The sequence below is a fragment of the Colossoma macropomum genome, unplaced genomic scaffold, assembly GCF_904425465.1.
Source record: "Colossoma macropomum unplaced genomic scaffold, Colossoma_macropomum, whole genome shotgun sequence".
NCBI classification, from domain to species: domain Eukaryota; kingdom Metazoa; phylum Chordata; class Actinopteri; order Characiformes; family Serrasalmidae; genus Colossoma; species Colossoma macropomum.
In genome coordinates, this window is record NW_023494805.1 from 15602673 (window position 1) to 15616940 (window position 14268).

Genomic DNA, 14268 nt, shown 5'->3' on the forward strand with positions numbered 1-14268 from the left:
CTTAGAAAGTGAAATGATGATTAACTTTTGCTGTTAAGCCAAGTTTACATACTGAAGTTGGGATTAATCCTTGTGTGCATATATATATTTTTGGTGATATTGTATGGTGCTCCTTTACTCCAGAGACTGTACTTCCATTGCCCAACGCTAAGGGGGCTTTATACCCTTGTAGGTGATGCTTGGCATTCTGTTGACAGTACTTTTCTATGGAGTTTATGTGGCCGTGTGTAATGCTTATGTCAGCAATGTGTTCACATTAAAGTGGCTGAATTCCCTAACTAGAAGGGATGCTTGGACACCTTTTGGACAAAGTGTAGTTTGGACAAAGTCAGAATGGCCCACATATTACTCCTGTGGAATAAACCTTCCTTTTTCTGAATCTCTACTTAGCATTGTTAGGAAAGGCAGCCCTCCCCAAAATGTTTTCCAAATACAATTTAATCAGTTACTTTACATTTATATTTCCAAACAGGTATTTATTTCTGTTCTAGGAATATATGTAAGTGAAAGCGTTCGGACAAGGATAAACATAAAAGAATGCATCGGTTCAAATTAGCATTTAGATTGAAGAGCCACAAGAAAGGGAAGAGCCCTTAGTGCTTCTGCAGTTTTAATTCAGTGTCTCACTGCATGACTTTCAATGAGAGTTTACTTTGTAGAATTAATCACAGGTCTCAGTGGACTTCACTGAGATGACTTGAAATTGCTTGTTTGCACTCGGATTCATAAGCGCTGTCTCTCCAAAGCACTGCTAGGCGTACCCTTTCAAGTGGATGAGCCAGGCATACTTAGATGTCCTTGCATTAAGAGGGAATTAATTCAATTTGGTGCAGATATATTTGTGCAACCCTTTTACAGTAAACATTGTCGCAAAGCAGTTTCATGTCCAGAGCCCTAATGAGCAAGGGTCAAAGTGGCAGGAGAAACTTCAGAGCATAAAGAAAAAAACGCTAAGAGAAACCAAGACTTCAAAAGTGAATCCAGCCTTGTCTAAATGACACAGTGCAGTCTGTAAGGAACATAGATGAAGTCAGTCTTCCTTATAGCTGTAGTGAGATGAAATGTGCGCAGGTAGGATAAAAAAAAGGCTCTTGGTTCATGGAAAGAAAAAACCTTGGGATAAGTGGCCAAGGTTAGTCTTTAGAAGCTTTTTTTTTTGTTAAACTAGTCAAATGTAATGGCTAGGGCTGTCAAGCAATTAAAATGATTAATCACAATCATGTTATATTGTGTAGTTAATAAAGATTAATCGCATTTGTCTTCTTTGCTCAAGTGCAACAGCACACAACCAGCTGGGCTTCAAGCTTGAACTACAGATGGTTTGAAGGGTCAAACTTGGAAACTGTTAACAGCATTAGAAAAATGAATTTAACTCTGACAAATCTACTAGTGATAATAATAGAATTACGTATAATAGTACTTTATGTAGTGAGTTATGCAATAGATTACATTTGCATTCAGTTTACATTCTGTGTTGGCAGATTTGTCTGCACTCATGGTTTTTGTATGTTTTGATGTTAAGAAATGACAAACATGGCGAAAAAAAGTTTTTTGCAAAACTGTATGCATAACAATAGCTTCATCAAATTATTTTGTAATCCAGCATCTACGTATATACACATTGTGGGATTCACAGTGTAGAACCCCAGCTTTAAACAGAATTTTTCACTTGTTTCAGTGAGCAACAAGTGGGACATAATTTTCATATAAAAATACATCATGCTTTTCTTATCACTAAAAATTGCTATGGATTCAAAATGTGAGGTTTTGGTCAACATGCACAGAACTTGGCGTTTGGATATTGTTGCAAAAAATAAATAAATACATACATAAAGACCTGTGCTTGACCTCTTCCACTGGCAAGATATTCACCAGACATACCTCATTTTTTGTGTGTTCTCATAAATTCCCACTGATTACCAGAGATTGGTAAATACTTGGGGAAATTACCAACATTTGCATTATGCCACATCCTTGTCCATATAATAGAGATATTGATGATGTTATCCACTTGAGGGCAGCACAGTCCTGTTTAGCCACATGTAGTACTTCCCTCAGCCCATGGTCCAATTTCACCCTTGTGACTGACATCTCTCCTGGTGCCTCAAAAAGACACCTGATGCTTTCCAGATACCCAGCTAACAGGCTTGCACTTCACACCAGATCTAAATAGAAGAAATCTGATATTTTAAACAATGTAGTGGTAGCATTGTGGACCCTGACTGTTTCTCTGTGAACTCCACTTGTTTTATTCATAGTTGTATGTTAGAAATAACATTTGTCTCCCCATGACAAAATACCCATGAACACAATTTAGTGTTGAAGCTTGAGGGCTTTAGAGATACACAGAGCAACATGCATTAACTACACAAGGTTATAGGCTGTTGGGAACTTTCAGCATAAATGGAGGAACAAATGGAGGACATTAATTACATTTAACATCTGTGCTTACAGATACATTCATCAAGTGTTAAGAATTCAATGCTAAGCTAATTAAGCTACACAGAGAATGCTGAATAATTGCCTTTTGTCCCGTCTTTCTAAATGGTTGTTTTGCTTCGAAACCAAACAAACACTATAAAGAAAATTGATGATGTTCTTTTGCTTGTATCAAATTACAGGCAACTAAATATAATTAATTCTAGAGTAAGCATGTTATTTGAAAACCTCAGTTGTTGTCTATTCAGACTGGTTAAATGTCAGAAATTCTCTGGTTCTCAAAGTTTTTAGCCGCTTATAGAGAAGAGTGCCTATTGCCTTTAGGAAAATACACTGCTGTATCAATACAAGCATTGTCTGTAAAGATTATGGTGGATGTGTATGGTCCAGTTACACCAAATAAAATGCATCAGAATCAACAAATAATTGCTTAACACAATATTGTTATACATCTAATAGCAGGATAGTGTCAGCAGTTCTTGTTCAATATATGAAACTGATTTGTGGAAATATTTAACATTTTATTAGGGATGTAATGACACATTTTCACATTTTGTATGATTAATATTCATTTTGATTTTCAATATTTTTTGTGTTAATCTCAATCTGAAAAAAACAAAACCTTGTATCTCCAGTATGGTACCTTTAAAGGAGAAGGAAAAAACATTCTTTAATTGAAATGGAAGTTAATGTAGCAAGATAATTTTTGAAACCACAGTGCACATGATAACTGGAATATTAGTTTTTAGTGCTAGAAGTGATAATGTCTTTGTGCAAAGTGATCTTAACCAATATTGAACTATAGATGACACAAAAAAAACTGTCTCCATTTCCAATTCCTTAAAGGAGGAATTTCTGCATAATTCAATAGTTAAGATGTAAACTCTCAGATTTTTTACAGTGGTGGTCATAGGAACCAGGGGTCACAATGTCAACAATTCAGATTTAGCCTTTTATTTACTGTCCAAAGCTAACAGCGAGCCTGCACGTGTCTTCTGAATTTTTATGTAATACTTATGATAAAATAGTGATCTGGAAAGAAAAAATGCTCAAAAAACCTTCTCACAACTATTGTAAAATAATGTCTCGGGCAGCAGCTTATGCATAACCATTTCATATACTCATTTTCTGTGCAGTAATTTTTAGAGGCATTGAAAACTACAGATGTCTGGTTCCTGTCACCACCACTGTGAACAGTTCTGATTTGGTAAGCCTCTATAGAATGTAGCATTTCACATCAAACCACTCTGAATGTTCACATTTCAAGGTTTTAATTATGCAGAAATTTTGAAAAATCAGTGGGCGCTTTTTTCTTCATTCATTTTTTTTTTTACATTTTTGATTACTGTATTGAATTTCTTTTATATACTTAACATTCATTGACGGATTTTTCATGAAAGAAACATCTTACCTGTAGCTCCTTTAAGAACTGAAATTGATGGACTAATCATGGCACTGACCTCTGTGCCACGGTGTGCTTGTGGCTACCGATGTTAGGGCACTATCTGTTACCATTTTATTTGTGGCTGCTGGGCTCACTCTAAATATAGCTGAGGGTACAGGTCCTGATGGCAGGCTTTGTGTGGCTGGATGGTGCAATCACTCAGGACATGCTGGTGTGTGTGTATGTGTGGTGGAGCTATCTGAGACACATTGGGTTGCTTTCTCACCTGTGTATAGTGACGGAGGAGTGTGAATGAAAGACTCACACATGAGGACGTATTGTGTATGGTGATGTTCCATTTTTAGAAACAATGTACTACATACATCAGAATGGATCTTTAGGTTCTTGAATGAAGAGTCCTGAATATTGTGACATGCTTGATCAGTGAGCTTTGAGATGTCTTAAATGTAGATCATGATCTTTATTATGTCAAAAATATCTTGTGCTTAACCTTGTGCACTTGTAGATGACTAAAACCATAGAGAGGATAATTGAATTCAATGGGAGCACTTGATGATGGCAATCAAAACCTGGTTGAGCTAATCTTTAATCCCTGCTTGTCTTCCCAGTTGCACATGATTGATGATGGAAATCTCTCTAGGAGAAACGTGAAGAATATCTTTTATTAGAATCTCAGCATGGTGTAAATTTTCACCCCCAACTTGCATTTCACAGAATATCCACTTGAGACAAGAAATGGCACAGTACCTCCTTTTCCACAACTGAAACTTTGAGTACCAGTTAATACTGACACCAATACAATATTTCTTTCCCTTTAAAAAGTAGTAAGCTTTAAAATTAGCTATTTTCGATTGAAGTACTTCACTTACAATAGCTATATGCTCATTTCACATTATCACCATCTTGAAATCCAAGGCTAGAAACAATAAAAAGAAATCTCAGATAAAATATCATGTTGGCATATCGTTCACTGAGGAGAAAAGACCTGGAAGATGCAAAAAACTATCCATTTCTCTTGGCTGTGTTTGAAAATGTTTTGCTAACCAAACTCTTATGTGTGCTGCAAAATATTTTGCACTTCTAAATTTTTAAGCCTCTTAACAGCAGTGATGGCACTTAAAAGGTAATGTTAGGCCTGTTTGTTTGTTTGTTTTGTTTGTTTTTGATTATATGACTAACCATTCATTAACTCTTACGGATACTCGAATATCACATTTAGTCAGAATGTACATCCCTAATAAGCATTCAGTGCTAAAAACAGTAGTTCTTATGTTACTTTTGTTCTATACTTATCTATGTATCTTATCTGCCAGCACTGAATAATGCAGCCCTCGATCCAGTTGCTGTAGCTTTTCGGCCTCAGTATTCTTGGTTTTTGGGGTCCCTCTTCAGCCTTATTTTTAAAATAATATATTGTAAAATTGGACAGCAGCCTAGAATTAGTAGTCCAGCAAGTCATCTTTTGTCTCCACTCTCAGAATTTTTGTTATGGAAATAAAATGTTTTTGCTCTCTTTTATATTGCAATGTCTGATCTAGCATTTTCTGCTGGTTTTGGCCCAATTCCAGTACTATCTACTGGATATCATATTGGTGCCCAGGGAGGGTCTCTGCACAAGAAAAAGATAGGTGGCTGCTAGGACTCCCATTAAAATACAAATTATATATACTGTGATGACATTAAATATCATATTATGAGGAAAAAAAGATATAAATAGATAATATATATACATAAAATAATTAAACATAATGTGTGTACAAAGTAGCTGTTATTTCTCAAAAATAACTCATTGTAGCTTCAATTTTAATTTCACAACCGTGTGAAGACAGAGTAGTATGAACATGGTAATTAAGTGATAACAGGTCCTTCTGTGTAATTTTGTGAATTTTAAGGGGGAACATCTAATAAAATTGTCCAAGTACAGCAGAGAAACATGAAGGAAGAAACCGAAACGTTTGGTGCCACACTTTCAGAACTAACTTCCGGTTCTCAGTCAGAACAAAGCGCTTCACAGACTCTGCAGACTATACATAACGCTAATGTTAATGTTAGTATAGATAGCACAAGTGTTGGGCTAATGTTACTAATTATTCTCTCAAATGTAATACAATGGGATTGTTACTAATTACTTTCTAGAAAAAGTAGTCTCATCACTCGTTACTTTACCCACCCTATACCTAATTATCTCTCTATGTTGGCAGATAGTTTTGCCCTTTTACTTAATAAAATTACTTGAGTACAAAGTGTCTAGAAATAAGTTTAAGAATGTTAATGTTCTTACAACTCTCTCAAAAAAAGAAATATTAGATATATCGACTAGACTTACAATAATATAACTTGCCAAAAATATTTGCAGTGTACACGGTTGAGCCAGTGCCCAAATAGTTGAGACCTATGGTTCATTCATAAGGGGTCCAATTCCTGTTTTTTTTTTTTTCTCTAGAGCCCTGGAAACACTAAATCCACACCTGTCAGTGCCATCTTTACTCAGAACACTACAGCATGTCTAGATTTGCTTATTTGTCCATATTGCTTTATAGAATTGCATCTGATTTAGCTCCAATGTGAGATCCGACAGCTAATATGTCCTGAGGTAAACTGACCTTCCTTATCAGGCTGAAGGACATGTAACTACAGGTAATTCCATCTCTCACACCCACACAATCATCTGTTCTAAGGGGAGTTATTTTGAACCCAGGGCATGAGTGTGGTTACATGTCCTTGTTGCTTTCAGATCTACAAGAGACAGGCATCTGTTGCTAAGACTTTTTTTTTGGTACATGAGGAGCAGAACTGTTGTATTAAAGGCTGATTTGTGACTGGAACAGAGGGTTCTGTGTCTATGGTTGCTCATGCCTCGTAGAGGTTTGCCATCCAATAATTCATGTACTTAAAAAAAAAAAAAAACCCTAAAACTATCTGGCCCTAATATAGTAAAAATAAATCATTGCTGTCGTAAGAAAACCTTGTATCTCTGAAGAAGTGATTAACTAAAATTAGGGGTCTGTTGGGTCATATGTCATTAAAATGTTCACATTCTAAAGACATAAAAGGTAGTTGCCGATTTGACATATTCAAAAATGGATAAAAGTGAGCAATTCTGACAATTACGATGGTGGTATACTACTCATGTACATCGGAGTATGTATGTTACTTGACATCTACAGTCTCTGTTCACACTGGTTAAAATGCGTATGGCACAGTTATAAACAAACCCAGGGTCATGGTTTTCTTAGAAAACCATGACAATATGCTCATGGCATAATGTTAATGTACCCTAAACTTGTGAACTTTTTCTTCAGTGCTTACTTTGCAGACACAGATGAATTAATCATGCGTGGCTGACAGCTTGACCTTGAAGGTAATCAGGTGTGGGGGCTGCTAGAGGCACTAATTTACCCGCATTAATACAGCTTCATTAGCAGACAAATCAAAAGACTGTTGCCCTAATCAAATGCCACAAAATAGCGTGATCAGAACAGCACTAGAGAAGAATGAACAGCTCTTTCAGCAGCCATTTTAACCTCTTGAGCAAGGGGCTTGAATGTACAGCAGTGTGCTTATGGTGATGAGAAGTGTCCCACTAAGTTGTAGGGGTGCGTGATTTATCGATGGCTGATACGTTATTCTACGGTAAGTAAGAAAAGTACAGTGTGCTGCTTCTACCTTGTGCACACACTAATATAAGTGTAGTGACTTGCTTGACATTTTCTTTCTTTAGTCAGATAGGTAGCGTAGTGGATATAACCCTGCACACAAGATAAGAGCATCTGCTGAACACTTTAAAATATTTACGTAACATAATGAAATTGTTTACAATTAGGGATGTAAATGATTAACCTTAAACTGACAAATAAACAATTGTTTGACCAATGATATCAGTTTAAAAAAGTGAATTGTATTTCTTTTCCAGTAAACAACAGTTCCTATTGGAATAGGCAGGTTTGTCATTCAAGCTGTCAAACATTTTTGAGTTGTACACAAGAGGATGTAATAGGTCTGCTAGGCAAGCATACAAAAATGAAGCACGCAGCTAAAAATAGTGGTGTTTGGGACCACTTTTCAAGAGGGTGATACCACAGCTACATCGAAGCAAACATCAGCTAACACAACCACCACTTTGTCCATTCTGCAATAGGTAGTGTGAGGAAGTCACACAAATGATGTAGAAGGGTGTGGTGCATGGTGACTGCTTTTGAGAGCTATTGAGGGACAGTGAGCCAAAGCTAGCCCTGGTCTTACACTCTTAAAAAGGATTGTTCTTCGAAGGTTGTTCTTTACTAAAGATGGTGGTTCTATATAAAGAACCATGAACACTCAAAAATAATAAATTGCATGCTTAAAGGGTATGTTGTGTGGTGAAATGGTTCTTTAGATTGGAGAATGTGTTGCGTGTGGTTCATATATAGAACCTTTTTAAAAAAGGATTCTGTATAGCACCAAAAAGGGTTCTGCTATTGTTATAAGCTTGACATTTTAACAATAGCAGAATGCCAAAGAACAATTTTCAAAAAGGTTCTACATAAACCCATATTCAACCACTTGTTCCATCAATCTGAAGAACCATTTTTCCATGCAAAGAACCCTTTGCATGCAGATGGTTCTTTGAGTGTTCATGGTTCTATATAGGACCATTGGTTTTTACTAAAGAACCACTGAAGAACCAAATTTTTGAGTGTGACATTTATGTTTGTTTTAACTTAGACGAGTAATGTCTGGCAAATATAACCTTTGAGCTTTTAACTATAGAACTTTTAGTAGCCCATCACTAAATCATTGTCATTTTGTCAACTTTTTAGTTTTTGGTCATATAATCACAAACTTCATTACATACACTTCATTTACATCTGACTGAATCTATCCGTTCTATGTTCAACGGTCCTGATGCATATAAGGAACGCTTCAATATCTCTATGCATTAATACAGAATTCAGTTGGTGTGTGCACACAAAGTATTTTATAACTGCTTCAAAAGTGGCTCAGCCAGTCATATTTTAGGACCAGAACTATATGTTTTATTGATATTTTGATGGTCACATCCTCGACTTTAGGCTTGCCAGTTAACAGTTAATTGTTGATTAATGACTGTCAGTAATCTGTCAAAAGAATTTACCAAAACTTGCTTTCTTGTTTACAATATTGGCCAAGACCAAATCAGATATGAATAACCCGTCTTTAGAGTTTTAACCTGTTTTACGTTCACTGGATTATAGTGTGAACTTGTTTTAAAATGCTAAAAATGTATGTTGTATGTATTGGTATCAACCACAACAAGATGTTAATGGCCCAGAAATTCTAAACCAGTGCATTTCCCTAATGTACTATGTTGTGTTTGATAGCACTGCGATGTAATTTTTTTGTGTTTGTTATTAGGTTCAGCAAGTTTAGCACTAGATTTCTGTAAAACTGTCAGACTTCTGAATGAGTACTAACTCTCTCAGGGACACTGAGTAGTGACAAGTTTTGGCATATAATGTTGTGCTGTATTTTGGGAACAGTCTCTTTGTGTCCAGTGTGGATCCTTACTGTATTTGTTGCAGACCCTGTTTCCCAGGCAACGGATGCTCCATGTGACAGCGTCTCGAGGTGTTTAGAGCTTCCGAGCTCCACATATGCTGTTTTGTGTGAAGGCCAGTCTCAGGGGCTGGATTATGACACCTCACAGTACGATGTCCTGAGGTGTTATCTCTCCTCTGTGTGTGTCTGTTGGGAAAAGATAACTGGACAGAGATGTACTTAAGTGCTTCATTGTGCAATTTTACACAAGGTATAAAAAAGGGCTTTCTTTCTTCCTATGGCACGCCCCCTCATCACTTTCTATTGTCCTTTCTACCTTTATCTGTTTAGTCTTTATCTAATCCATCATTTCTTCCTGCCCTCCGTACTCCTCTTCACTCTGTCTCCCCCTCCTCCTTCTCCTCCTCCTCCTCCTCCTTCTCCTTTACCCTCCCCTCCCCTCTCCTCTCTTCTTTTCTGTCTTCCCTGAGGATGAGACGCAGGCTCTTCAAATGTAGTTAAAAGGCAATGCTCTCTGCCCAAAGCAGTGGTCAGACCATGACCTGACCCAGTCAGCACCATGAACCTGGAGGGGCTGGAGATGATCGCTGTGCTGGTCGTGGTCGTGCTCTTTGTAAAGGTTCTGGAACAGTTTGGGCTTTTAGAGGCAAGCTATGATGGTAAGAGAAAGTGGACACTTCTGTTGCCAATCTTTAGTATTTGCGCCTAAAGAAATTGGTTTAAGTTTGAATAATAGATACTATTTATGCTGTATTTGACTGTGATAATGTATTGACAGTGCGGACTTACAGAACTAAGATGGAATTAAAAAAGTGGAGGTTTCTGAATAGTCGCTAGTATTAATAGTATTTGTGTCTGAAGAAATTGACTATATAAAAGTTGAATTTGAATAATGTTTATGCTCTGTTTTACTCTATCATGTGCTGACAGTTTGGACCTCAAAGGCAAGCTATAATAATGAGGGAAAAAACGTGGAGGTTTCTGTTTACTTGCTAATATAAGTAGCATTTGTGCTATGTATGTTTATAAAGTTGTTTTTGCATTTGAACAGTGCTTATGTTTCTTTTGACTGTATTTGATTGTGTGAGAAGGTTATTTTTGATTATACTCACTGCAGTCAAAGAAAGTGCAAACAGTCTGAAATTTTGTGACTCAAAACAGTCAACAGGTCTGTGAGATGTGTTTTTAATAGTAAATTGTGGTCCTCCTTTTGTTGTTTTTAAGCCTTGGAAATTGATTGACATTGGTGATCTGTGTGGTGTCCTATGTCCAGATACTTCTCGTGTCTCGTATGATTTTGTATTCTTTTGGCAAAGCTAGAAGTTGAACCTGAAAAAGAAAAAAAAATATATTGCACACTGTCCCCAAGATACTAAACTTTTCTCTGGCATGCTTTCTCACTTGGGACAGAATTTATAGAACTGATAAAGCTCAAGATGGCCACTCAGCTAATTGAGTGAATTTTAAAAGCTGTTTCAAGACATCCTAATTATCCAAATGATGAACAGAAGCTACTGGTAGAAATGAATAACGTTCAGCAGAACAATTCACTTTTGTGAATAGTAATTTGCAGTGTAGTAAAATATGTATATTAAAGAACTTCCTTTTAAAATAATGCCCAAAATACAAGAACTGTTGTCAGAAAACTGCTCACCCTGTTTGCTGTTGCAGATTAGCATTTTTTTCAAAATTTCTAGTAAATGTAGTTAGTAGTACTTGGAAGTTATTACCTGATGCAGACTTAAACAGTGTGATATAACTCTTAATTAATGAAGAGTTTGCATGAGTTTTGACATGCATTTTTTAAATCCTCTAAGAAGCTTTTTGGTCCTGAAGGTTCAAATTAAATACAAAGCATTTCAAAGTAAGCGTTTCTCTATTGCAAATAAACTATTCAGCATAAGCTCTTTCTGTAGAGCACAAGATGTTTTGTGGGAAGTAATGCTGGAATCACAGTTAGGGGTCTTTCTACGGTCTTATTTTGAACGTGTGAATCTCATGTTCTGCAGCCACATGGCTACCTGTTATGTGCAACTTTGAACAGGCTAAAAACAACAGGCTGCTTTACAGCGGTCTCTGTATTTGTCAACTGTACAAATGTCATTTGAAGCTGTCCACATCGCCACCTGTGACATCATACAATCAATAGTGTTAATAGTAATGTTTTAACACAATAAATTTCATTTAAGTGGATAGGACCTCTGGAATATTTAGACTAATTATATGGAGACTGTAAACAAAACCAGTGTGTACTAACTATGTATATGGCATAAAAAACAAGTATTCACAACTAGGTGTCATTTTTGAGTGATGATTAGGCTGATTCAGTTTACACTGTTTTGTGTTATGGACGCAGCACGACCATGAACATGTGCTGCTGTTGTCGTTGTTGTTGTTGTTGTTATTATTATTATTATTATTATTGTATTATTATTATTATTATTAATTATTATTATATTGCTGCAATATTTGTTTAGCTATTTGAAAAATAGGTGTGTGTGTGTGTGTTTGTGTTTAAATGTATGTGTGAATTATAGTTCAAGACTGCAATTTTATATGATTGTCTAAGTACAAAAACTAGTTCATGCTCATTTACGGTAATAATAAATAACTTTGATTAAAACTATCGTATTTTAATGTGTGGCTGCATTTCCTGACATTTTCTGCATGGGAAATTTGATAATTCTGTTTAGAAAAGACTTGTACCATTATAAAAGCAATAAGAGAGAATATCAGTACATTGAGTCGATTTTTGCAATGCAAAAATGCACGTCCTTTTTTATAAGGATTTTACAAATTGATTTATTATTTTTATTTGTCATTGATCATACTGTTTTCCTACGGTTACATAGTTTTGGAAAAAAATAAGTCAGTGTACTTGTAGTTTTTCATAACTTTTTTGTGGAATTATAGTTTTACAGGTACATTTTGTCCATTCCAAAATATTTACGTACTTAAAACAAAGTACATGTCGTAATACATATTGTGTATCATTAGAATGTCTTCAGCTAACAAGATACATTTTTGCGATATTGCCCAGCCTTTACCCAAAACCCTTTGTAAACTATATCTTTTTACTATATGTACTATTAACAGGTGGTCAGATCTTTGTGTTGTGCCTTAGATTTAAAATAAACCCTCTATAAAAAATATTAGGTCTATCTGTTGAGTTAATGGGATTTAAAATATGAATCAGTGGGGGACAAAAAGCTTACATGAAGTTCTATATTTGTTTATTTGTTGCTGTTCTGTTTAACTTTGCCAGACGTCAAGTCAAAATGCTGGCTCCAGTTAATTAAGCCCAGAATGTGAGTATGTTTTGCTTTTAACTGTTGTCTTTTGAAAGGCAGCTGGAACAAATAATGGCCACTTAGACATTAGCAGAAACTTAAGTGCCTTAATTGATAGTGAGCTGCTTATGGATGAGGCTAATTGGAAAGTCGAAGGCCAGAACATTGTTCAGACTAATGCACTGATGGCAGCCTTCCCGAGTTCTGTGACCTTGGTTTCTTGTAACAGCTCTTGGTTATTATACTTTTTAATTATAAGATTTATTACAGTATTTACCACACAAAATTATCTTTTGTATCTTTGTTGATTAAAAGTTGGAGATATAACTTCCATGCTTTATAATCTATTTTTATTTAGTATTTGCATGGAAATACCAGCATTTAAACACTGGGTGATTCCTGAACTGTTTGGAAAAAAAAAGGTTAAAGAAATAAATTCAATATTCAACTGATTTTGTATTACTACCTGTTATGTAAGATATGTTTGTTGCTTTACTACTTCACTCATTTCTACTGTAAGGTGCACCAGTTTCTGATGTTCAGTTTCACATGCGCAGCTTATATAATCTACATAGAAAAGCTCTGCCAATAGAATGTGATGCCTTGGAGTACATGAGCCTAAAGACAGCATGCTTAATGCCAGGCATTGGCTAGAGGGGTATAAAGCCCCCCAGCATTGGGCTGTGGAGCAGTGGAACTGCATTCTCTGGAGTGATGGATCTCCATCCAGTACCTATGGGATGAGTTGGAGTGGAGTTTGTGATGCAGAACTAATCATTCATCAGTATTTAATATCACTAATGCTGTTATGGGTGAATGCAATCACATCCTCACACCAGTGTTCCAACATCTGGTGTAAAGCCTTCCCAAAAAGAATAGGGGCTGTTACTGCAGCAAAGGTGACAAGCTCCCTTGATTTCAGAAATGCTGTATGAGCAGGTATCTACACTTTGGGACTTCAAAATCTTGTAGAAAGCTTCCCAGAAGAGTGGAAGCTGTTATAGCTGCAAAGGGGGGACCATATTAATGCCTGTGAATTTAGACTGGGATATCAAAGCTCCTGTGGGTGTCCCTATACTTTTGTCCGTATAGTGTATATAATATATATTTACATATAGAATATCAAAATGTGTGGTTTACCAATTTCATGATTATATTAATTAATATATTAGTATTGTCTACCTTTAGAATTATAACTTGTCATATATTAACTGCACTTTATATATGAATCATAGTGCAAAAAACAAGTAAAATGATCAGTTATTGGTGTTAGAATTCGCCACAACAAGGTATCGATGCATCTCTGTCTAGGTACAGTGACAGTAAATGTAAAGTTGTAGTGAAAGTACTGTATATATCTTGGGCTGAATGATTCTGAAAGCATTTTGGTCCTTCATCAGAGTGCTGACTGGATGTGCACGGTCATCTCCACACGACAGAACAGACATTGATCTAAAACACTCAATGACCAAACCCTATTGAAGGCTTGTCTGTAGAACTGAGGCTGTGTAAGTTCTTGTCTGCTCTGCCTCAAGGGCAGACAAATAACAACAGAAATACGCAAAGTGAGCAAGACAGCTGAGTCATAATGTATAGAGCTGTGATTTGACATGTTTT

The 14268-nt window shown here is 36.1% G+C and overlaps 1 protein-coding gene across 7 annotated transcripts in view; it reads left to right on the forward strand.

The window, feature by feature from the left end:
- Nucleotides 1-14268, forward strand: part of kcnip4 (Kv channel interacting protein 4) — a 195422-nt gene that overhangs the window by 107536 nt on the left and 73618 nt on the right. The window contains exon 1 of one of the 7 annotated variants that reach the window (XM_036597407.1): nt 9884-10020. The exons of the other annotated variants lie outside the window; for them this stretch is intronic. Coding sequence (XP_036453300.1) covers nt 9921-10020 — 100 coding nt within the window. The 5' untranslated portion in view covers nt 9884-9920. Of the gene's footprint in view, nt 1-9883; nt 10021-14268 lie in introns of those variants that run through there. 7 annotated transcript variants of the gene reach the window in all.